The sequence below is a fragment of the Mus musculus genome, chromosome 16, assembly GCF_000001635.26.
Source record: "Mus musculus strain C57BL/6J chromosome 16, GRCm38.p6 C57BL/6J".
In the NCBI taxonomy this organism is placed as follows: domain Eukaryota; kingdom Metazoa; phylum Chordata; class Mammalia; order Rodentia; family Muridae; genus Mus; species Mus musculus.
In genome coordinates, this window is record NC_000082.6 from 11,889,504 (window position 1) to 11,911,785 (window position 22,282).

General features: G+C 44.7%; 1 protein-coding gene and 1 long non-coding RNA gene across 6 annotated transcripts in view; one reads left to right on the forward strand and one right to left on the reverse strand.

The window, feature by feature from the left end:
• The window catches only part of Cpped1 (calcineurin-like phosphoesterase domain containing 1), a 105,793-nt gene extending 85,820 nt beyond the window's left edge, over window positions 1-19,973 (reverse strand). For 3 of the 5 annotated variants that reach the window (XM_006522014.3, XM_006522016.3, XM_006522015.3), the window contains exons 1-2: window positions 19,763-19,973; window positions 5,380-5,451 (exon numbers count right to left, since the gene is read on the reverse strand). In XM_006522014.3, coding sequence (XP_006522077.1) covers window positions 5,380-5,451; window positions 19,763-19,832 — 142 coding nt within the window. In that variant the 5' untranslated portion in view covers window positions 19,833-19,973. The remainder of the gene's footprint in view (window positions 1-5,379; window positions 5,452-19,762) is intronic. The other 2 variants (XM_006522013.3, NM_146067.3) reach the window with 2 other exon arrangements.
• Window positions 11,861-22,282, forward strand: part of Gm9961 (predicted gene 9961) — a 29,231-nt gene continuing 18,809 nt past the window's right edge. The window contains exons 1-2 of the long non-coding RNA NR_033509.1: window positions 11,861-12,071; window positions 13,501-13,658. This is a non-coding gene — a long non-coding RNA (predicted gene 9961). The remainder of the gene's footprint in view (window positions 12,072-13,500; window positions 13,659-22,282) is intronic.

Genomic DNA, 22,282 nt, shown 5'->3' on the forward strand with positions numbered 1-22,282 from the left:
AATCAGACTGAAGAGATAAGGGTCAAGGGGAGAGCCTCTTCCCAAAGAGCTGAATATATAGAGTAAACAAACAAACAAACAAACAAACAAACACAAAACACCACACACACACACACACACACACACACACACACACACACCAAAACCCAAAAACAAACAATAACAAAAACCCTACCAGATTCTGTTTTGTGTTTTAAAGTTAGTGATTAGTAACATTTTTTTATTATTATTTCAATAGTAACTTTTGTATGCCACTTATCGCTTTTAGTTATGTTTTGATTTCTGAGACCCTCTACAAAACTATTTAAAACACATACATTAATCAGAAGCAGACCCAGGAGGTGTCTGGCACCCAAGGTCACAGAATAAATCAGCTTACTATGACACAGTTCAGAATGTTTCCTGCGGCAAACATTTTAACAAGTGGTTTCCCATGACAAAATAGTCAAGAGCCCTAGAAAGTCAATAGTCCTTGAAGGTATTCAAATAAATCTTTCATTACACATTTACTTAGTAAAAACGGAGAGTGTCAATTTTATGATGATGAAGCACAAAATAAATAGATTCAACTTGCTGATACAAAACCACAGCTTTCACCTCAAAGGGGAGAAGAGAATTTATTCTGGAGTGAGACATGAGACCATGCTCCAGGAATATGGATTTGAGTTATTCCAAACTCCATTTTCCAACATGGAAATAGTTTCAGAAAGCTTTTAAATAACAGAACAAGGGAAAAGCATAAATCTAGACATTCTTCAAATATGTTGGTGGGGATATCGGGTAGGCAGTCACAGAATAGCTCAGTTATGGGGCTCACACAGTGTGACGCCCGGCAGGCTAAGTCTCTGCACTGCTAGAAGCTGTCAATGTGTTTGTACATTCCAAGTGATTTAACTAATGGCTACAAAGACATTAGGTCACATATACAAGAGGGCAGTTGAGTGGCTTCTAAGTGGGCTAAAGATGGCCAAGATAATTTGGCTCTGGACTTGCAATCACTGAATTTCTAACCAGCTAATCAGCCTTTGTAGTCAAAGCATCTTTCCAGAAATTCTCATTCACAGATCTAAAGTGAATGCAGCTCTACACTTGAAATACTCAACCTGCTGTATCTAGCTTATTAAGTGACTGTTAGCTCAGGGCTCTGCACTTGCAAAGCATCTTCTAGAGTTTTGCTCAGGATCTGTGGTCTTTATTGCCACCTCAATTTGAATGCTGCATAGCCCAGCTGCATGGCAATAATGCCTGCAAACCCCACACTTGGGCATGAAAACAGAAGGATCTGGAATTAGAGGGCAGCCTGAGCTACATGGTGAGAATCTGTGTTTTAAACGGACCTGGCAAGAGATAGCCCAGCAGATAAAGGTCCTTGCCACACAAGCCTGATATCCTGAATTCAACACCTTATCCACAGTGGAAGGGAGAATGGACTCTCAAAAGCTGTCCTCTAACCTCCAGTTATGTTCACACACGAAGAGCAAATTTGAAAATATTTAAATTTTACCTTTGATGACTATGAAGTGTCCCTCCTTATCTTTTTTGATAACTTTAGATTGAAAGTCAATTTTATTTGATATTAGAATGGCTACTCCAGCTTGTTTCTTGGGACCACTTGCTTGGAAACTTGTTTTCCAGCCTTTTACTCTGAGGTAGTGTCTGTCTTTATCCCTGAGGTGGGTTTCCTGTATGCAGCAAAATGTTGGGTCCTGTTTAAGTAACCAGTTTGTTAGCCTATGTCTTTTTATTGGGGATTTGAGTCCATTGATATTAAGAGATATTAAGGAAAAGTCATTGTTGCTTCCAGTTATTAAAGAACAGGTTGAATTAAAGGTGTGGGGCTACATAAACTTTGTCCTGGAAGGATAGCTGCTCTGAGAGCACCCATCTCCTTTATCCCTCAAACAGCAGAGTTTTACAGGATGAAACTGAATTCCAGAGACCAGACATGCCCTAGGATACCTCCAGAATGACCTTTGTAGCATCTTATCTAGGGTGAAGCTACTATTTACGGCCCACTGTAGGAAAGCCCAATTTCTCCAGACTCTCTGGAAGCGAGTCAGAGCAGCTCAAGACATAACATAGTTGATTTACAATCAGAACTTCTGACATTACTGAGAAACACACATGTAGACACCCCACCCCCCTCACCCCCACCCCCACCCCCACCTAACTTCCCTAAGCAGACTATCTTAGAGACTTAGGGGGTAAATGCCAGACAAGTCTAATTAAGGAGAACTGTCTGGAAATAGAGGCTTGAGGGAGAAAAAGGAAGCGTTGGCAACAGTGGATGTTGTATAGGGTAAAGAGTGGTCTTGGTGGGCTACTGTGACGAGCTGGGAACCAGTGACATCAGCAGGGAGAGGGTAAGACACGTAATGGGGCAGAGTCAGTTGAATTCTTCACTGATGCATGCCCACTGACATCTGAGGATAGTTGGCCTGCAACCAGCCAGGACCCTGGCTGGCAGGAGACTCAGTGTTCTGGGTAAGAGGCAGTTTCTCCAAAACTGAAACACCACTCTAAGGAGAACCTTTTGTTTTAACTGTAGTATTTTGGGGTTGTATCTTTTTCTTTTTTTTTTAATTAATTTATTTTTTACACTCCATATCCCATCCCACCCAGCCCCCAATCCACCCTCCAACTACTCCACATTCCACACCTCTTCCCCACCTCACCCCGTGTCCACATGGATGCCCCTACCCCACACTCCACCTGACCTCTAAACTCTCTGGGGCCTCCAGTCTCTTGAGGGTTAGGTGCATCATCTCTGAATGAACACAGACCCAGAAGTCCTCTACTGTATGTGTGTTGGGGGCCTCATATCAGCTAGTGTATGCTGTCTGTTTGGTGGCCCAGTGTTTGAGAGATCTCCGGGGTCCAGATTAATTGAGACTGCTGTTCCTCCTACAGGATCTCCCTTCTCACCTTTTTTCCGCCTTCCCTAATTCAACAACAGGGGTCAGCTGCTTCTGTCCATTGGTTGGGTGCAAATATCTGCATCTGACTCTTTCAGCTGCTTGTTGGGTCTTTCAGAGGGCAGTCATGATAGGTCCCTTTTGGTGAGCACTCCATAGTCTCAGTAATAGTGTCAGGCCTTGGGACCTCCCCTTGAGCTGTATCCCACTTTGGGTTTGTCCCTGAAACTCCCTTTGCTCAGGCTCCTCTCCATTTCCATCCCTGTAATTCTTTCAGACAGGAACAATTATGGATCAGAGATGTGACTGTGGGATGACAACCCCATCCCTCACTTGATGCCCTGTCTTCCTGCTGGAGGTGGGCTCTATAAGTTCCCTCTCCCTACTGTCAGGCATTTTATCTAAGGTCACTCCCTTTGATTCCTGAGAGTCTCTTACCTCCTAGGTCTCTGGTGCATTCTGGAGGGTCCCCCCAACCTCCTACTTCATGAGGTTGCCTGTCTCAATTCTTTCTGTTGGCCCTCAGGGCTTCAGTCCTTTTCCCTCACCCAATACCAGATGATCAAGTTGCCCTCTTCCCCACACTCCTCTCCCTGTCCACTTTCCCTCCTAGGTCCCTCCCCACTTGCTTTCTTCTCTCTCCCAAGTGGTCTGAGGCTTCCTCACTTGGGTTTATTATTATTATTATTATATTTTTTGTTTTGTTTTGTTTTTGTCCCTGGCTTTATTTAGCTTAGGTATTTGGTCCTAAACATTTCTCAGTATTGTCCATGACTATCTAATTATCACATTCGAAACTACTTTTAAAAATTAACCCAGCACTATTTGAATTGGAAAGGGCTTAAGTGAAGAATTCTTTGGTGACTAGTGAGCTCTAATACTTTATATTTTATTTACAGTTTGTTGCTGGGAAGTGACACATGTGAGCTTGCGCATAGAGGGCACAGGACAACCTTTGGGAATTAGCTTGCTCTGTCCACAATGTGGGTCTCAGGAATTGAACTTGGTCATTAGACATGGTGGCAAGCGCCTTTACTCACTCAGCTGTCTCACACTGGCCCTGGTTCTAACATTTCTGTTCTTCGACATTGTGACTCACAGTGAAAACAGCCATAAGCAAGGACATGTCTCCCATACACTAGCACAGCAGCACAGTGTTTACACATAGTAAAGTGTACATTTGCTTAGCTGGAAGACATAAGATACTCATGTATAAAAATGTCCATAATGAACGGAATTGTAATTTTTAACTCTTGTGTGTATGGTAACTCACTCTCTCTCTCTCTCCTGCGTGTGTGTGTGTGTGTGTGTGTGTGTGTGTGTGTGTGTGTGTGTATACAAACTCAAGAACCAGTCCTTGCCTTCCGCCTTCAGACAGGGTCTCTATTTTTCTGTTCCGATAAGCCAGGCGGGGCCTCGGGCTTCTGAGGATTCTCCTGTTGCTGCCTCTTGCCCCTCTACAGAAGTACTGTGATTACAGACACGTGTACAGGTTTGCATGGGATTTGGGGACTCAGACTCAGGTCTTAGAGAACACGTTATCTACTGACCCATCTCGCTAGCCCACTCTTTAATAAATTCAGTTAGCTCTGTACTGCTAAATGGCAAATTACAGGGAACACAGCAGCTTAGGCCAGCACAAGGCTATTGTCTCACAGTTCCCAAGTCAGGAATTAGGCTCAGCAGTGCTCACAGCCCCTCATAAGCATCAAACGTGGTGTTGGCCAGTTTGGAGGTGTCAGCTGAAGACCATGTGAGTTTTTAGGTAGCTTGTGCCGCAGGGGCCATCCTTGGTTCTTTAAGAGCTCACAGCATGAGGACTTGTGCCATCAAAGGCATCAGGGGAAAGGGTCTCCTAGCAATGGTGTATTACAACCATGCATGACTCAAACACCTATCCTCCATCCCCCACCCAGACATTGCATCTGGGGAGCTCTTCATCACAATGAAGTCACTAGGCTAGCCAACAACAAAGATGGGATCATAATCTCACAAGGCAAGCATTCCAAGAGGCACAGACACTAACATAAAGCCCTGGGCCAGATAGTAGCACATACCTTAATTCCTGCACTGGATAAGGCATTCAAGGTCAGGATCAGCTACATTGGGGGTTCAAGGTCAGCCTAAGCTATAAGGACACTATCTCCAAAACTAAAACAAGCAAGCAAACACACAAAACCCAGGCCTAGACTATCATGCAAACTTCAAGTTTGCTGCTGACTTTCTAGTACAGAGCAAAGTTAAGCCCCTTTATTTTGGCCCATCCACAGGAAGCTGGAAAGCTTAGCCACAGAGGCTATCAGAGGTATGAGAATATTCTAAGAGTTGACTTAGCCTGCTTTTTATTGAACCAAAGTGATACTGAAAGCTAGCTAGTACTTTCAGGACTTGAGTTCAAGGTCATACAGCTAATGTCTTCTGCCCAGGAGCAGTTGAGTATCTGTGACTGGAGAGACACACAAACCTGGAAGGGGCTCCTGGCTGCCCCAAAGTTGTTGATTTCCATATAGACATTTTTTGTCTCCAAAAAGTTTTCCTGGAACAGAGAGACTCAGTAAATGAGATGAATGCATAAAAATAAAGCTGGCAAGGTCCAGCACTTTCTCCCGGTCGTCTGTGATACCCACAGTCACTGCCAACAGCATGGGGCTGACTCAAGGTACGGCTGCTGCCCAGACACCCAGACTCCTCCAGACATGCCAAACTCATGGTCTGACTAGCAGATGTGCTCTGCTGGACCCACACACTGTTTACAAAATTTGAAATCTGTTGCCAACACTTAAATTGTGTGTGTGTGTGTGTGTGTGTGTGTGTGTGTGAGAGAGAGAGAGAGAGAGAGAGAGAGAGAGAGAGAGAGAGAGAATTTAAAGGTCATATATGTATGATTTAAGATATATATATATATATATATGTATATATATATATATATATATATGTATGAATTTAAGAAAAAAATATATGGATTTAATTCTCTTGGAAAATCTGGCCTTACTGCTCATGAGACACCTGCCAAAGATTGGTTGTGGCTGTGTAATCTTTTTATATGCCCCTGAACTTGCTCTAGCTCATATATGTCCAATTCGCCATCTAGCTCCCTTCTATGGAAACTCTTCTATTTTGCTAAATGTGGGGAAGAGGAGAACCAGAGATGCTACAAGGAGCATAAGCAGGTGTAAATGGCCTACTCCACCCACCACACACCCTGGCTTTGATGGGGTGACCATACCATTGATGGAGATTACACAGAAGTCACATGCCAATGTCTCAAGGTTGTCACCAATTTCTAAATCAAACTTTTAATTTAAAAACATGTTTTAAAGAAAAAGCTTTGCTTTACCAATCCGATTCATCTGCTACACACAGAGTTACAAGACCTGGCAAAGTCTAATTTCTGCTGCCTGGTAAGAGACTATCATGGCAAGCATCCTGCAAAATTGACAGATTAACAGTGGATCGCGGGTATAATAAAACATGCACAGAAAGAGCCTCTGAGATTATTTTCATCTGTTTAATAAAGTGCAAGGCAGCTTGACATAGGGTGAACCTTAAAAGCCTGTAGGAACTGCACACTGCCTCCCTATTAAGCTTCCCTCTGAGATTGTTTATGTGCTAAATCCTGCTGAAAAACAGACATTCAAGCTGCAATTCTCTTTATAGTTTGCACTTTCAGTATCACAAAGTGGATGGATGTCTTCTTGGACCTGTTTCTACTAATGTATTTCTTCTTGCTCACTTTCGTTACCTTTTGGGCATATTTGTCAATTGTTAATGGAAGATGACTTTTAATATATACTGAAAATTAGAAACATCATGGATCCTTTGTTATGTCTGCTAGTCACTGACTACAGTAAATGCAATCCCCAAAGCAAATAAACCACTGTTTTTATCCCATGACTAGAAAAAGGCCAAGGAGTGCCACTGTATCTTAGTGTCACATGCTGTAACAATGTATGCACTCATCAGGATATGCTACTTAGAAACACCCTTGAATAGCTGAAGGTAGAATAAACAGATCTCTTAATTTTCATAAAGGGGAAAAATCATACTTCCTGTCTTTGGGTTTCTATTGCTGAGAAGAAACACCATTACCACAGCAACTCTCATAAAGGAAACCATCTAATTGGGGCTGGCGTAATGTTCAGAGGTAAAAGGCCATTATCGGCACGGTGGGAAACACCAGGGCATGCAAGCAGACACGGTACTGGGGAGGTACTAAGAGTTCTTATGTCCTGGTCCTCGGGCAGCAGGAAGACACAGTGAGATTCTGGGCCTGGCTTGAGTATTTGAAACTGCTAAGAAACTCAAATGCCCTAGTGACACACTTCCTTCAAAAAAGCCACACCTCTTCCAACAAGGGCACACCTCCTAGTAGTGCCATTCCCTCTGGGGGCCATTTTTATGCAAACCAGCACACTTTCTAAATGGAGTTTGGTCAAACAGGGCACACAAGACCTTAGCTGAACAGTGTGATTAAAAGGCCTCAGCAGGACTACCTCACATTATTACAGTGTATAAAGATTTAAGAATCCAAGGTGTTGACTCCTGTCAATTTAGCAAACTCAAAATAACATGTGATTATACAGCCAAAGAATTAACTTTAAAATGAACAGAGCATAGTCGGTAGCTTTACTTTTCTGGGATTCAGTATCTTAGATCCAACATCTCTACGGTTGATGCATTTCACTCACAATTCACGCATTCCATTCATTCTGGCTATTTCCCCGGGTGCCTTAAGTTTGCTTGCTTGCTCTTTCTTTCTTTCTTTCTTTCTTTCTTTCTTTCTTTCTTTCTTTCTTTCTTTCTTTCTTTCTTCCTTTCTTTCTTTCTTTCAGGCATTTTTATTAGATATTTTTTTCATTTACATTTCAAATGCTATCCCCAAAGTTCCCTATACCCTCCCTCCTCCCCCCGCTCCCCAACATACCCACTCCTGCTTCCTGGCCCTGGCTTTCCCCTGTACTGGGGCATATGATCTCCACAAGACCAAGGGCTTCTCCTCCCATTGATGGCCAACTAGGCCATCCTCTGCTACATATGCAACTAGAGATACAACTCTGGGTGCTACTGGTTAGTTCATATAGTTCCTCCTATAGGGTTTCAGACCCCTTCAGCTCCTTGGGTACTTTCTCTAACTCCTTCATTAGGGGCCCTGTGTGCCGTCCAATAGGTGACTGTGAGCATCCACTTCTGTATTTTCCAGACATTGGCACAGCCTCACAAGAGAGAGCTATGTCAGGGTGCTGTCAGCAAAATCTTTCTGGCATATGCAATAGTGTCTGGGTTTGATGGTTGTATATGGGATGGATCCCCAGGTGGGGCAGTTAAGGACACATGCTCCACTATGTTCATAGCAGCCTTATTTATAATAGCCAGAAACTGGAAAGAACCCAGATGGCCCTCAACAGAGGAATGGATACAGAAAATGTACATTTTCACAATGTACTCAGCTATTAAGAATGATGAATTCAGCCGGGCGTGGTGGCGCACGCCTTTTATCCCAGCACTCGGGAGGCAGAGGCAGGCGGATTTCTGAGTTTGAGGCCAGCCTGGTCTCCAGAGTGAGTTCCAGGACAGCCAGGGCTATGCAGAGAAACCCTGTCTTGAAAAACAAAAAAAACAACAAAAAAGATGAATTCATGAAATTCTTAGTCAAATGGATGCATCTGGAGGATATTATCCTGAGTGAGGTAACCCAATCACAAAAGAACACACATGATATGCACTCACTGATAAGTAGATATTAGCTCAGAAACTTAGAATACCCAAGATACAATTTGCAAAACACATGAAACTCAAGAAGAAGGAAGACCAAAGTATGGATACTTTGATCCTTCTTAGAATGGGGAACAAAATACCCATGGAAGGAGTTACAGAGACAAAGTTCGGAGCAGAGACGGAAGGGAAGGCCTTAAGCTTTCAATATCACAAAGTGAATATCTTTGGGGACCTGTTTCTGCTAATGTATTTCCTCCACCCCTCCAGACCCTCAGTCTACAGACCTTGGGATCATGTCTTTAAGTTCACACAGCCAAAACCAACTGCAACATTCCTTTTCTACATCACCTGCCCTAGCCTTCCTGCCCAGGCTGGTCCTGTCCTCTACGGCCTTACAGAACAGCCATTGGGAAAGGTGGACAGGAAGAAGCTGTTATCTGATACCAAACAACAGGGTCCTGTGAGGGACACAGTCCTGGAAAGAGTAAGGCAAATGACCACAAGGCAGAAAAGGAGGCTGGGATGAGACCACACCATGACCTACCCTCTTGCCTGGGAGCCTAGAATCTGAGTTTCAAGAGTTTATGCCCCAATCCATTTCTTTTTTTTTTTTAATTAGGTATTTATTTCATTTACATTTCCAATGCTATCCCAAAAGTTCCCCATCCGCTCCCCCATCCACTCCCCCACCCACCCACTCCCACTTCTTGGCCCTGGCTTTCCCCTGTATTGAGGCAGATAAAGTTTGCATGACCAATGGGCCTCTCTTCCCATTGATGGCTGACTAGGCCATCTTCTGATACATAGGCAGCTAGAGACACGAGCTCTGAGGGGTACTGGGTAGTTCATATTGTTGTTCCACCTATAGGGTTGCAGATCCCTTTAGCTCCTTGGGTACTTTCTCTAGCTCCTCCATTGGGGGCCCTGTGATCCATCCAATAGCTGACTGTGAGCATCCACTTCTGTGTTTGCCAGGCCCCGGCATAGTCTCACAAGAGACAGCTATATCTGGGTCCTTTCAGCAAAATCTTGCTAGTGTATGCAATGGTGTCAGCGTTTGGAGGCTGATTATGGGATGGATCCCCAGATATGGTAGTCTCTAGATGGTCCATCCTTTCGTCTCAGCTCCAAACTGTGTCTCTGTAACTCCTTCCATGGGTGTTTTGTTCCCAATTCTAAGAAGGGGCAAAGTGTCCACACTTTGGTCTTCGTTCTTCTTGAGTTTCATGTGTTTAGCAAATTGTATCTTATATTTATTCTTTACAAACTGTAACACATTCAAGCTCCTTATCCTCTCTGGGGTTCAGTCTCCTCATCATAAAGGCAGCTCCTTATGAAGAGTTAGTTAACATGCAAAGCATTTGAACTAGGCATAGAGCAAATGGTCTAGTGTGGGCTACCTGTAGACCCCATGATCACCATCAGTCTCCTTGACTCTCATCTTAGCAGAGACAAGACTCCTGGAGTTTGATCCATGGCATACAGTGTGACTCAGAAATCAGCTGATGACATTTTAGAATAAGTATCTAATGCTTTGTCCCAACACCCTTACCTTTCCAATACCAAGGATTCTGTGTTGGTTACAAAACTGCAACGACAGGAAGGCCTTACGGCTGCCTGAAGGCTATTAGGCTAAAGAGCAAATGCCTGCAAAATACAATTTTTGCTGCTCCCCCCGGCAGCAATCTGCATAGTGAACTACAATTTAAATGTCTTCAGCAAATCATTTTTCTTCTTGGGGGACTAATCTTATTTTAGTGGGGGAAAAAGGTTGCTAAACAATATTCACTCCTCTGGGACTCTTTCTACAACAGCCTCACCATAAAATACCCAGGCTGTATATGGCAGGTAGGATGCCTTCCAGGATGGCTGTTGAGAGCCCAGGGGCCGGCAGCTCTAAGGGTGCAGGATTTCTGTTCAGGAATGTAGGAATCTAAGGTGAGCTGCAGAGACAACTGCACCACTCTGTGCATGAGATAAAGGGCACAGACCACACACCTACAAAGGGTGAGCTGTATGTTACACCAAAAGTAATTTAAAAATGTTCTTCGGGGACTTTTCTCCCCACAGGATTAATCATAAGAACAATCTGCAGAATTGCCAAATTACTTGTCCCAGGTACCAGGACAAATTTACCCACATTTTAGTTCAAATGCACAAATAAACAAAACAAAAACAAAAAAACCCAAAAACAACAAAAAAATGATTTTGAGACACAAAGACCGTCTGAGTCATAGCTTGGTTGGCACACTTACCACCCAAAAGTGAAGGCCTGCCAAATTCTTTGGAGGCAAGACAGCAAATAGGCCAAGACTTCTTGGCCAGGTGACTCTTAGCATTATTGGCGAACAGTAAGACATTTCCAGGACCTTTTGGGATGCCTGTTTTGGATAGCTGTTGGTTGGCCTCTGCCCATGTCCCTGTTTCCCACCAAGACGCTGGCAGTTGCTGGCTCACTGAAGCTTGAGGGAAGTGGTGCCTCCTCTGGGCAGACGTAGCCCTGAAGGCACCTGCCAGGCAGAGTCCTTGAATACAGAAAGAAGTTACCAGTCCTTCCAGCTGACGGCACCTATCTGATGGGAAGGCTTCATCCCGCAGTGCTTCTGAGAGGTGCACACTGCATGACTGTCCAGTGTGGGTGTGAGGAATGCTAATGGTTTGTCTAACACGTTGGTTTCAGTTTCCTTTTGTCCAGAGAATGCACAATATGTGGGGCAGAAACACATGTGGGGACCCATCTATTTCCACACAATCACATGACTCCTGAGTGGGTTTGACCACCAGCCAATGTCCAGAAGTAGGAAAGACCACAGAATCCTAAGGAGAGAGTGCATTGCAATCTGCCCTAAGTGTAATCAAGGAAAGGATGGGTTAAAGCAAGTGTTGAGGCCTACGTTATAAAAGATGAGCAACGCAGGCTTCTTCAACTGCAACCTTGAGATGGCACAGGGGAGAAAGACAGAGAAAAACCTAGTGGGGGCCGGAGAGGGCGCGGGGGACAGATCCCAAACTCATTTGAGGCAGTTTGTCTTGGGGCCCCATGGGAAAGATCTACCCCCAGAATGTGGGAAGCCCTGAATTTTACCTCAGTACTGAAAACAACATGGACAAAACAACCCCCAACAGCTCCACGGTGTCACTGAGGAAGTGGCAGGGCAAGAGTGCATGCATAAAGTTGCTGGAACTGGGTCAGTCCCAGGTGACCTGGGCGTGGCCAGGGTGCTTGTGGTGGCAACTGGGTAGAAGAGCAGACAAAGTCAGTGTGCCCTCAAGGAGGAACGCACAAGGCCAGGGATAAGTTGAACAGAAGAGAGATAGACAACACAAAGACCACTAATGTCCCTCTGCTTCGGGTAAACAGATGGGCTGGAAAACCCTGGAGAAGGAGCAGCCTGGGCAGGTGAAAACCTTGCTCTGCACCAGGGTCACTCGGCAGCAAAGGTAAGGGACTTGTCATCATAAGCCTATGGCCCTGTCCATTTACTAGGGTAAAAACCTACACCATGAAATGCCTTGGTGCCCCTAGGTACGGGAAGCCAGCATAAACCAAAGCCAGTGTGTGATGGTTAGCTGTGCCTTCAGGCACATCCACCAAGCTCTGCACGCACTTTATACATGAGGCCAGGTGGTATTGGGATGGAAAGAATTGTTTTTCTTTTCTTAAAGAAGGCTGTGCAGAATGTGGTCATTTGTTTCCTAGGTGTCTGACCTATCCATACACCAAACTTGCCTGGGGGGAGGGGCACAAGGCAGGAGTTCCCAGGCAGCTGGGGACAGCCATCGTTCCAGCTCTACATCAATGCCCCTTTCTCACTGAAGCACGTGGCAAAGTTAAAATGTGGGCAGTGCATAGACATAAAAGTTGTCTGTCAGCCTTCCCTGTAAGAAAATTCTACTCTGAACAGAAATCCAGGGGTACCTGGAAGGTCTGGCTAGCACTTTGTAAGCTTTCTGAAAATGACCATGTCATTCAGAGGTCAGCTAGTGGTCCAGCCGCTGTTGGTATTCATTCCACGCTCCTGCATGATACACACTTGTGCGCCAGGCCCTCAGTGGCTTGCTTGGCTCACCATGTGCTTCCCGTGACCTGTCTGCAGTCTGCTGGTGCTGCTGCTTACTTAGAAGTTGCCTGGTTCAATGACGTGTGTGAAGCAGAAGAACACGGACAGTTGTTTCCAACTCTAAGTGTGTCTCTAATGAAGATGAAAGTTTTGGGGAGAGCCTCAATAAACGTGAGCTGGGAAATATAAAACACCATGAAATTGGGTGTTTGGAAGACAAATGTCAGAAAGGAAAAGATATAAATCTAAGAACTCCCCACAGAGTGCTTCTCAACTGCTTTTTAATTGACTACATCTCTATGGGGGTGAGCTGGGGGAATATGCGCAACTGGAAAAGATTCTTTCATTGGTGCTTATATAAAAAAGTCACACCAGGTCTATCTATACATTCAGGCCAAGACAGGTGCTTGGCCTGACCTAAAAAGGATGGGTAAATGTGTGCAGTTATGGTCTTCATGGGATGAAATGTTAAAATCTTCAGTGCATTCTTTCTGTTTTAAACTGTTTAACTATAGGTAGACAAGAAAGTAACAAAGGGAGCTTCCTAATAACTAGACCCTTCCTCTATGTCACAGAGACATCACCTCGAGGGGCTGGGAGGGGAGGTCAGTGGTTGAGCCCTTGCCTAGCATGCCTAAGGAGTGGGTTCCATCCTCAGCCGTGTAAACTGATTTCTTTAACTTACTTTATTACTGGGGAGGGCACCCATGTGCCACAGCACACCTAAGGAGGCCAGAGGACGATTTTTGCAAGTCAGTTCTTGCCTTGCATCTATTTCTGAGGCTGGTTCTCTTGCTTTTTCTGTGCAGTATGTTCCAGGATACCTGGCTGCCAAGCTGCGTGGTCTGCAATTCCCCTGGTTTTGTCTCCCATCTCGCTGTGGGAGTGCTGGGGGTACAGATGTATATTACAATATCCAGCTTTCTGTCTGTTCCAGAGATGGAGGTCCAGTCACCTGGCTTTCATGGTGAGTGCTTTTACCCAGTAAGTCATCTCACTGGGTCTCTATGAACTTAAAAGAGAAAGGACTGCTTGTCTTAAATAAGAGTTCTTACCGACCCAGAGAGAGCTGTCCCTAGTGAGACTATGCCGGGGCCTGGCAAACACAGAAGTGGATGCTCACAGTCAGCTATTGGATGGGTCACACGGCCCCCAATAGAGGAGCTAGAGAAAGTACCCAAGGAGCTAAAGGGATCTGCAACCCTATAGGTGGAACAACAATATGAACTACCCAGTACCCCCTGGAGCTCGTGTCTCTAGCTGCATATGTAGCAGAAGATGGCCTAGTCGGCCATCAGTGGAAAGAGAGGCCCATTGGACACGCAAACTTTATATGCCCCAGTACAGGGGAAAGCCAGGGCCAAGAAGTGGGAGTGGGTGGGTAGGGGAGTGGGTGGGGGAGCGGGTGGGGGACTTTTGGGATAGCATTGGAAATGTAAACGAAATAAATACCCAATTTTAAAAAAATTTAGCATTAGATTGATATAGCAGTTGATAACAGTAAAAAAAAAAAGAGTTCTTACCATAAAATATATTAAATACTGTCTTTGTGATCTGCAACTTAGGAAAAGAAATATTTTGTAGCTGTGACATGATTTTAAAAAAAAGCTGATCAGCTGCACTTCATCATAACCTAAAATCCATTTTGAAGACAGTATCTGTACATCATACATTCAGTAAGAAAGGAGCCTGGTCCAGAAATAAGAACTCTTTTGGCTCAACTATTAAAAAACAAACAAACAAACAACCCCACAATTTTAAAATAGCTAATGATCTTAGTAAGTATTTCTTCTGAGGTCTACCAGTGACCATTAAGTACATAGAAACCCAACACTATTTGTTATGGCTAATCAACTTCATTGGAGTTAGTGAATTACTGTGGAAACACCTCTGGGTGTGTCTATGAGGGTATTTCCAGAAAGGTTTTACTGACGAGGGAAGACCAACTCTGAATACAGACGACACCACTCAATGCACTGAACTGAAGAAGGGGGGAGAACCGAGTGCAGCATCCATTGTTCCTCTCTCTCTGCTTCCTGAATATGGGTGCAATACACCTCCTGCCTTGCCTTCAGCTGCCACAGCTGGGACCCCTCTGTCACCATGCCCCTGCCGTGAAGAACTATACCTCTGACTGTGAGCCAAAAGAAACGCTTCTTCCTCGGGTTACTCACAGGCACTGCTGCTCAGGAGGTAAAATAGCAGCACAGCTACTGCATGACCCAGAAATTCTAAACCTACAAAAAATTTTAAACACTTGTTCTGTTCATAGTAGCTACTCACTTAAACGGTGTCTTAATGAATACCCATCAAAATAAAAAGAATCCAAATATTTATCAGTGCATGGACACACAAATTTGGTTATTCCCACATTAGATGGGATGAAGCAAAGGAGACAAAGCCCTAGCTACTCGCTACAGTGCGGATGACTTCTGAAGCATTCCGAGGTGAAGCCAACCAGGAAAGGGCCACATATGACTCCATTCACAGGAACTGTCCAAATGAGACTTATCTGCACAGGAATGTAGTGGCACCCGTGACAAGTAGGAGTAGGGACACTTCCAGACTGCAGGTGGACAGAATACTGCGTTAAAGTCCTGCACGCCTGCATCACTCTGGAACATTATTGAAAGCAAGCTGTAAGCGCAATAGGAAAGAATGTTACAGTAAATAAGATCCCAATGAAGTGTTTAAACATAGAGACCCAGCAAGGTTCTGGTGGTACCCAGAAGTCATTCAGGCACTAGGGAAACTGAGGCAGGAGGTGTATTAGTTCCAGCCTCGGCTAGAGCCATTCTCAAATAAACTCATTTAAAAATTAGTTTTTTTTTTTTTAAAGTGTGCCCTTTTTAAACGTGCACATGTGCACTGTTGAGCAGTTCCCTTAGCTGGTAATTACAATGAGGAACAGTCCTCTTTACTCACAGGGACTATTATGAGGGAACGTCCTTTGGCCAATTGAATTTAGCTCTGTTATTTGATCAAAGCAAAACAAAGCAAAAATGACTTGTGAGTAGGCAGCTCTTAGAGCCAGCACTGAGAGCTCCAGCATTGGCCAAGCAGCACAGAAGTGAGTAACACAAGAAACAATTTAACTGGCTACAGTCACTTAGTCAATCAACAGTCACTGAGGTCCAGCTTCCCTGGTTAATTGCATACTGCTCAGTTATCACCACAGGGCCTTCCACAACCAACCAAAGCTCAGCTACTGGGATTAAACTCGGGATCGATTTCGGCTGTTGGGCCAAATCTGTCCACTCCCACAGCTTCTATTGAACAGATCCCTGATCAAATAAGGAAGAACTAATTTGTCCTAAATGAAAAGGCACAACTGAAGCGCTCACTTCATCTCCTGCCCTGTTACAACTGTTTAAGCTTGATTATTTCTACTGAGAGTCCACTTACTCTCACCAGTGAGAGGATTTACAGGGAAAACTGAGAAATGTTCAGAATTAACAAAAACCATCAGTTCCTACAAGGCAGCTGCAGAGGTGCAAAACGTTGAGAGAGACAATCTTTTATTTATTATTTTAAAAATGCACTCCTTTAAAATTTATTTTTATTTTTTATCTCTGTTCCTGTTTCCCTGTGTGAGTACACACCACATGTGTCTGGGTCCTGTGAAGAGGGTGTAGATCCCCCTGATCTACAGTTACAAGTGTTTGTAAGCCACCTGATTTGGATTCTAGGAATTGAAGCCGGGTTCTCCAGTAGAGTAGAAGTATTCTTAACTGCTGAGCCTCTCCAGTTCCCCAAACAATTCTTTAAAGAAAGCTACCCAAGAAGGTAGAAATATCCTGATAGGATAAAATAAGAACAAATAAGTTTAGGACCTTAGAACAATTAAATTCAATTTTATTATTTTGTGGGGTGACAGATGGCACTCACCTGGAGGTGAGAGGACAACCTATGGCAGTTAGTTGTCTAACATGTGGGTTCTGGTAATCAAAGTCAGGTTGTCAGCCTTGGTGGCAAACACCTTTACCCTCTGAGCCATGTCACCAGCCCTCAAATACAATTTTAAAAAGCACCTTTGTCCTGTGATTTCTCCCTTTCAGAATTCCTTCAGAACAGATGTGGCAAACCTCTGAGAAGGAAGTTACATGCTAGATGAAAAAGAATCTTAATTAGGATATGTGTCAAGGAACTATAATTATCAATTTGCCTAATTAAAATGAGTATCTGAACACGCCTTAAGAATGTGAGCCCTCATCAGCAGAGCAGAGCGGATTATGTTAACAAGGAAGGATGGCTGAAACTGAGACTCACTTATCAAACTCCTGGAGAAATTGGGGCTCTGTCGCTCAGGTAGCTAATTCCTGGGGATGAGTGCAATGTAAACCTGGGACAGCTGCTTGAGTTAACTGAACACCTCTGAAGGAGGTGTGAGATCTGTCTCTATAGACTCAGGCTCTACTTCCCACAGTAACTGACTGTCCTGGGGGCATCTCTGAGTACAACTATGTACATTTCTGTGGCATCTGATACCATGTTCCTCCACACACACACCTAAGCCTTCCTGCCAGGCTTTGGTGCCAAGGCTGGCTGCTGGTTTTTCAATAATTTCTGGCTGTTTCTGTTTTGGAATCTTCGCTGTATGCTGCACTCATTTGAATGGAAACACATGCTAAGGAACACAGCACAGACAATGCACAGGAACCATCCACAGGGTACATTGTTCCCTTCAGAATAATGTCTCCAGATCTTAAGGCAGCACTGTCTACTCCCACTGTGTGGCACACATCCCTGCCTCTCTAAATGACCAGTGTTCAGCATTCCAGACGGTATCTCAAATCCATTTCATTCATTTGATTCTATTCCTTATTCTGATGTCAGTCAATGCTCTCCCCCTCATCAAGCATGGACAGTACACACAGTCCCAACTCCTCCTACTGCAGTGGCCATTGGGTGCCAAGGATTCCTACTTCTGTGCCATGGCTCCATGCCTAGATTTGGAGTTTGAGGTCTGGGAATTTGTCACCCTTTTCTTCTCTATTCTTCCCAGCTTACTAGAGAGTGTAAATGAAACATGATATTTCTCAGACTGGAGAGAAGCTGATAGCAGGAAACTCTTCCAGTCTACTAGAGGGAATAAACAGTTACACCCCCCCTTTTTATTTTTTATTTATTTTTTTGTTTGTTTTTTGAGACAGGGTTTCTTTGAATGGCCCTGGCTGTCCTGGAACTCACTCTGTAGAACAGGCTGGCCTCGAACTCAGAAATCTGCCTGCCTCTGCCTCCCAAGTGCTGGGATTAAAGGTGTGTGCCACCACTTCTGGAAGGTAATATAGCTATACCTGGTAAATCTGGGGATGATTATACTCTATAACCCACATCCCTGCTCCAGAAGAAATTCTCCCATGTGTTTATAAAAGACAGTTGTACAAAAAGGCTTACTATAATACTGTTTACAAGAATGAAAAGCACGTAACTAAATGGTCATTGTATCAGTCAGGACCAAGGGAGGAATAGTAAATATACTAAAACTAAGAAAATGCCTGAGTCATTTTCAAAGGGATTATCTGGGATGAGATGAATATAAAGAGACTATGAGGAACATTAAGCAGCCAAAAGATAGAGCCACTGTCATTCAGATACCTCCATCTGGGAACAGAGTCTAAGAACATAAAGACTGTTGGGAGAAACAGGGCCTTCTAGGGAGGAATACAGTCTACAAAGGGGAACCCTGGAAGGGCATCAAGTGCAGGAATACACATTCAGGTGTTTGTTTCTCCTCCCCCTAATCTCCCGTGGGAGCTTCTGGTTGGCTGAGTGTCTTCTTGCCCAGCTCTCCTGCCAATCTAAGGATCAGGACAAAGAGTTCATTCCTGCAAGCAGTCGCTCCTAGAGCACTGTGGCAAAGAGAAATCTGGAGAAGCAAAGACAAGAAAGACACCAAGTTGGTAAAACTCAGCACATCCATTAACAAAACATACAGCACGAATGCGCAATCAATGGGATACTGTTCAGAAGGAAGGAAGGAAGGAGAACTACTTAGAATAGGAGGCATCTCAAAAACATGTAGGCTGGGAAAACAAACAAACAAAAACCTAAGACACATTAAAATCTGTAGAAAATGGCAACACTGCAGACTGGACTTTCCCCAGTCCACCATCAGTGGATTTTTGGCTGTGCGCACCTGTGCAGAACCTTGAACTGCAAGGAGGGGAAAAGAAACAAAGGCCTAGCAGAGAACTGTAGGATTGATCTTCTTTGGCTAGCTAGGCAGAGGTAAGTCTGAGGAAATGAACCTGAAAATAGGATGTGAAGGCTGAGAAGGTGCCAGACTTCCAAGTCCCACCAGGTGAGCAGAGGAGAGCAGGTGCCAAGGCCCTCCGGGTTTGGAACGGGCCTGATTCTTTTTTCAGAGCAGTTCAGGCAAATTAGAGGCTGGATAACAAGGCGAGCGTTCCTGTGATTCTAAGCCAAGTGCCAGAGAAGAATCAACCCCAAAGATCCAAAGGAAACACAGGGAAACAGGAACCAATCCGGTATCCTCTGAGTTGCTGGGGCCTATCATTTGCTTAACACCCAGCATGTGTTCCACACCCAAGGTTACAGAAATAGTCTGATGTGTTAACAACGCTCCCTTTGAGGCAAGACTGGGTCAGATTATCTAAGCCCAACTTCCAAGAACGCTACCTGGACCAGAATGCCTTCCCTTTCTACGGTTACAGTAAGCAACTGGATATAAAAACACTCTCACTACAATTGACAGCCCCTGACACACACAGCGCTTGTCAGCTGCCCCGCAGAAGCTTGCCAAGGAAGAGAGAAGACAGGCCCCGTAGCAGAGCCCAAGCAGTCATTCACTTCTCTGCCACCTCCGCCCCGCTTCTGTTTAGTTTGTTTGCTTTATTTTTTAAGTTTGTGGTTTGCAAGGTCAAGTCAAGGCCAGCGAAGCACCCAACACTGCGAGGGAGGAACAACTCCGACAACGGTCCCCGGTGCTGTGTGCAACCCACGAAGGGATCCGGATAGAAGTGAGCGCCCGCGACCGGAAGGTTCCCCTCGCGGAAGGTTCTGCAGCTCTGGAGTGCCCCCCTTCCCAGGCGAAGAGCCAAGCAGTACCTGAGGAAAACGCGTCCAGGGTCCTGCCCCGGGCTCTGTGGAAAACATCCGCCGCCTCCATAGCGGACATGGCGAGCGACTGGCCTTGCCTGGGCACGTTCTGTGAGAGGAGGGAGCGACTCCACACCACCCGGCAGCCCCGCCTGGAACAGCTTCTGGAACCTGCCCTCCAGGAGGGCCGGGCGGGGCGGGGCCGCTCTGGGTGCTGCTAGTACTGCCTGGGCAGAACACGGAGATTGCCACCCCTAGTGGGATCCTCCCGGGGTCAGGATCCAACTTTCACTGGAACAGACTGGGGGTTGAGGCTTTGAGGCCTGGAGTTGTCTTATGTAACACGCATCGGGCCGCTTCATAATTTGGGATTTCAGGTTAACAAGAATAGGAAAAAACAAAACAAAAACAAACAAACAAAAAAACCCAACAAAACCCACGTTTAGCTTAAATATATCTCATGCAGTATTTGGGAGATACTTAAGCAGTTATTTTTAAAATATTGTTTATCTGAAATTCCATTTCAATTTGATGTCCTAAGTTTTATGTTGCAACCCTTCCAAACTGCCCACCATAATCTCAAGAGTCTTTAAGGCATCTTGACTGCCTGGACATTGCCACTGTCATTCTGTCACTGTTGTTGCTGGGTAACAGGCATTGCCCGAAGTACTTTGTGTTTTGCTTGTTACCTCATTGACTGCACTTGTCAGATGGGGAAACTGACACTCAGAGAGAGACACAACTCCTGAAAGCTAAGAGCTGCAGGTGAGCAAGACAAAATCTATCCAACTCAAAAGCCGTTACACTGGACTACAACCCTCACACTTGGTAGCAATCCAGATTTCGAGGTGGAAAATGTTAAATTCAGATCTCCAAAAAGAGGATACATTTATTAAGCACTACAGGGGAATTCCTAGGATCTGCCAAGTTGCTAAATTTTCTTCTCAACAAGTGTAAGCCTGAAATGTTCGTATGGTTAACAGAGCTAGGATGATGTCCCATGACCTTGAACTAGAGTCAGATATAAGTCCTAGCAATTTAGGACAGAAATACAAATGAGCTTGTGTCTCAGCTACTTGGGTTTATCCTAATACTACCACTTACTTTAGGTATGATCTTAAAAATTAGTTGCTCTGCACCTCAGTTTTCCTACCTGTCAAATGAGAACAATAACAATACCTAGGGTTATTGGGTTGGTGAGAAAGTTAGATGATGTTGTAATTTGCACATAAGATGTCTCCCGTAGGCTCATGTTGGAAGTTGTCCCCAGCTAGTTGTGAACGAAAGAAAAAGAAATAAAAAGGAAGGGAAAGGATATGAATTCCCCCTAGGTGTGGTGGAGGAGAAAGCTTATCTGTGGGAGAGTGTAGCCAAAAGCTGAGACATCTGTGAAAATCTAATACTGGGCAAGGGGAAGGGGTAAGGAGAAGGAGGGAAGAAAAGAACCAGGTGCAGCAGCCAGGAGGCCAAAGGTACAAAAAGGCTGGGTAACAAAATGTCTGGACTATATAGGGAAGAGCCCCTGGGGGGGGGGGGAAGGGCAGCCCAGCCTCTGGGCTGGAGTGTTCAGGGTAAAGGGTGGGATATGCCAGCCATACCCTATATCAGGTAGGAACTGAGGCTGCTGGAAGAACCTGGAGGCCAGGTCCACTTTGATGTGCTAAACTGGCACCTCACCCATGTCCTGGGTTTAAAACTTAACAAATGGCAGTGGTTTGGGAGGTTCAGAGAACTTTAGAAGGTGATTCCAGGTTAAAGAATAAAGGTCTTTGGAAGGCGTGTCTTGGAGATAATCTTGTTCCTAAACACTTCCTGTGACAGTGTGCCGCTTGCCCTTCTTGAGGTGAGAAGCTCCTGTGCCATACATCTTTGTGATGTTTGGCTAAGTTCCTGTGCAAGCATCTGCAACATAAAAACCTTTCTCTGATCCGTTTCTGCCATAGTCGTGAACAAAGTAACAAGAGTTGATGGATTTGTATGTCAAACTGCTTAAAGTAACAGTTGCAGTGGCAAGTAGTAAGTATATTAGCCATGGTAATTATTAATCATCATACCTCTATTTGCCACATACAACCTGGACATGAGGAGGGATCTGACGAAATGGGCAAAGTGAAAGTGAATGGCTGAGAGCCAAAGCCCTGATACTTCCGAGGGACTCAGCCCTAGCCTACATCTCAGGCAGTAATTTTTGTATCCACAAGTCTCTCAACTCATTAAATATATGGATCTAGTTCTTTCTTTGCACAGCACCTTTGAAATGTGGTCTTCTAAATAGAAAACTGTTACCAGGAGTGGGGTGGGAGGAGAGGGGTAGATTTTAGAAGGGTGACAGTCACTAGCTGGTATGCCATCCCACCCCATGAGTGTCCTTATAGGGTAATAGACTTTTCTGTCCTCAGAATGTAGTTTGGGTAGTAGTGGAGCCAGCTCTTCCTCAAGGTGTCTGTGGCTAGAACCAATTGAAACATTCTAGAATGCAGATAAGAAGCTGAGGCCTGATGTACGGAAAAGTGCCTTGTCTAAGGTCAG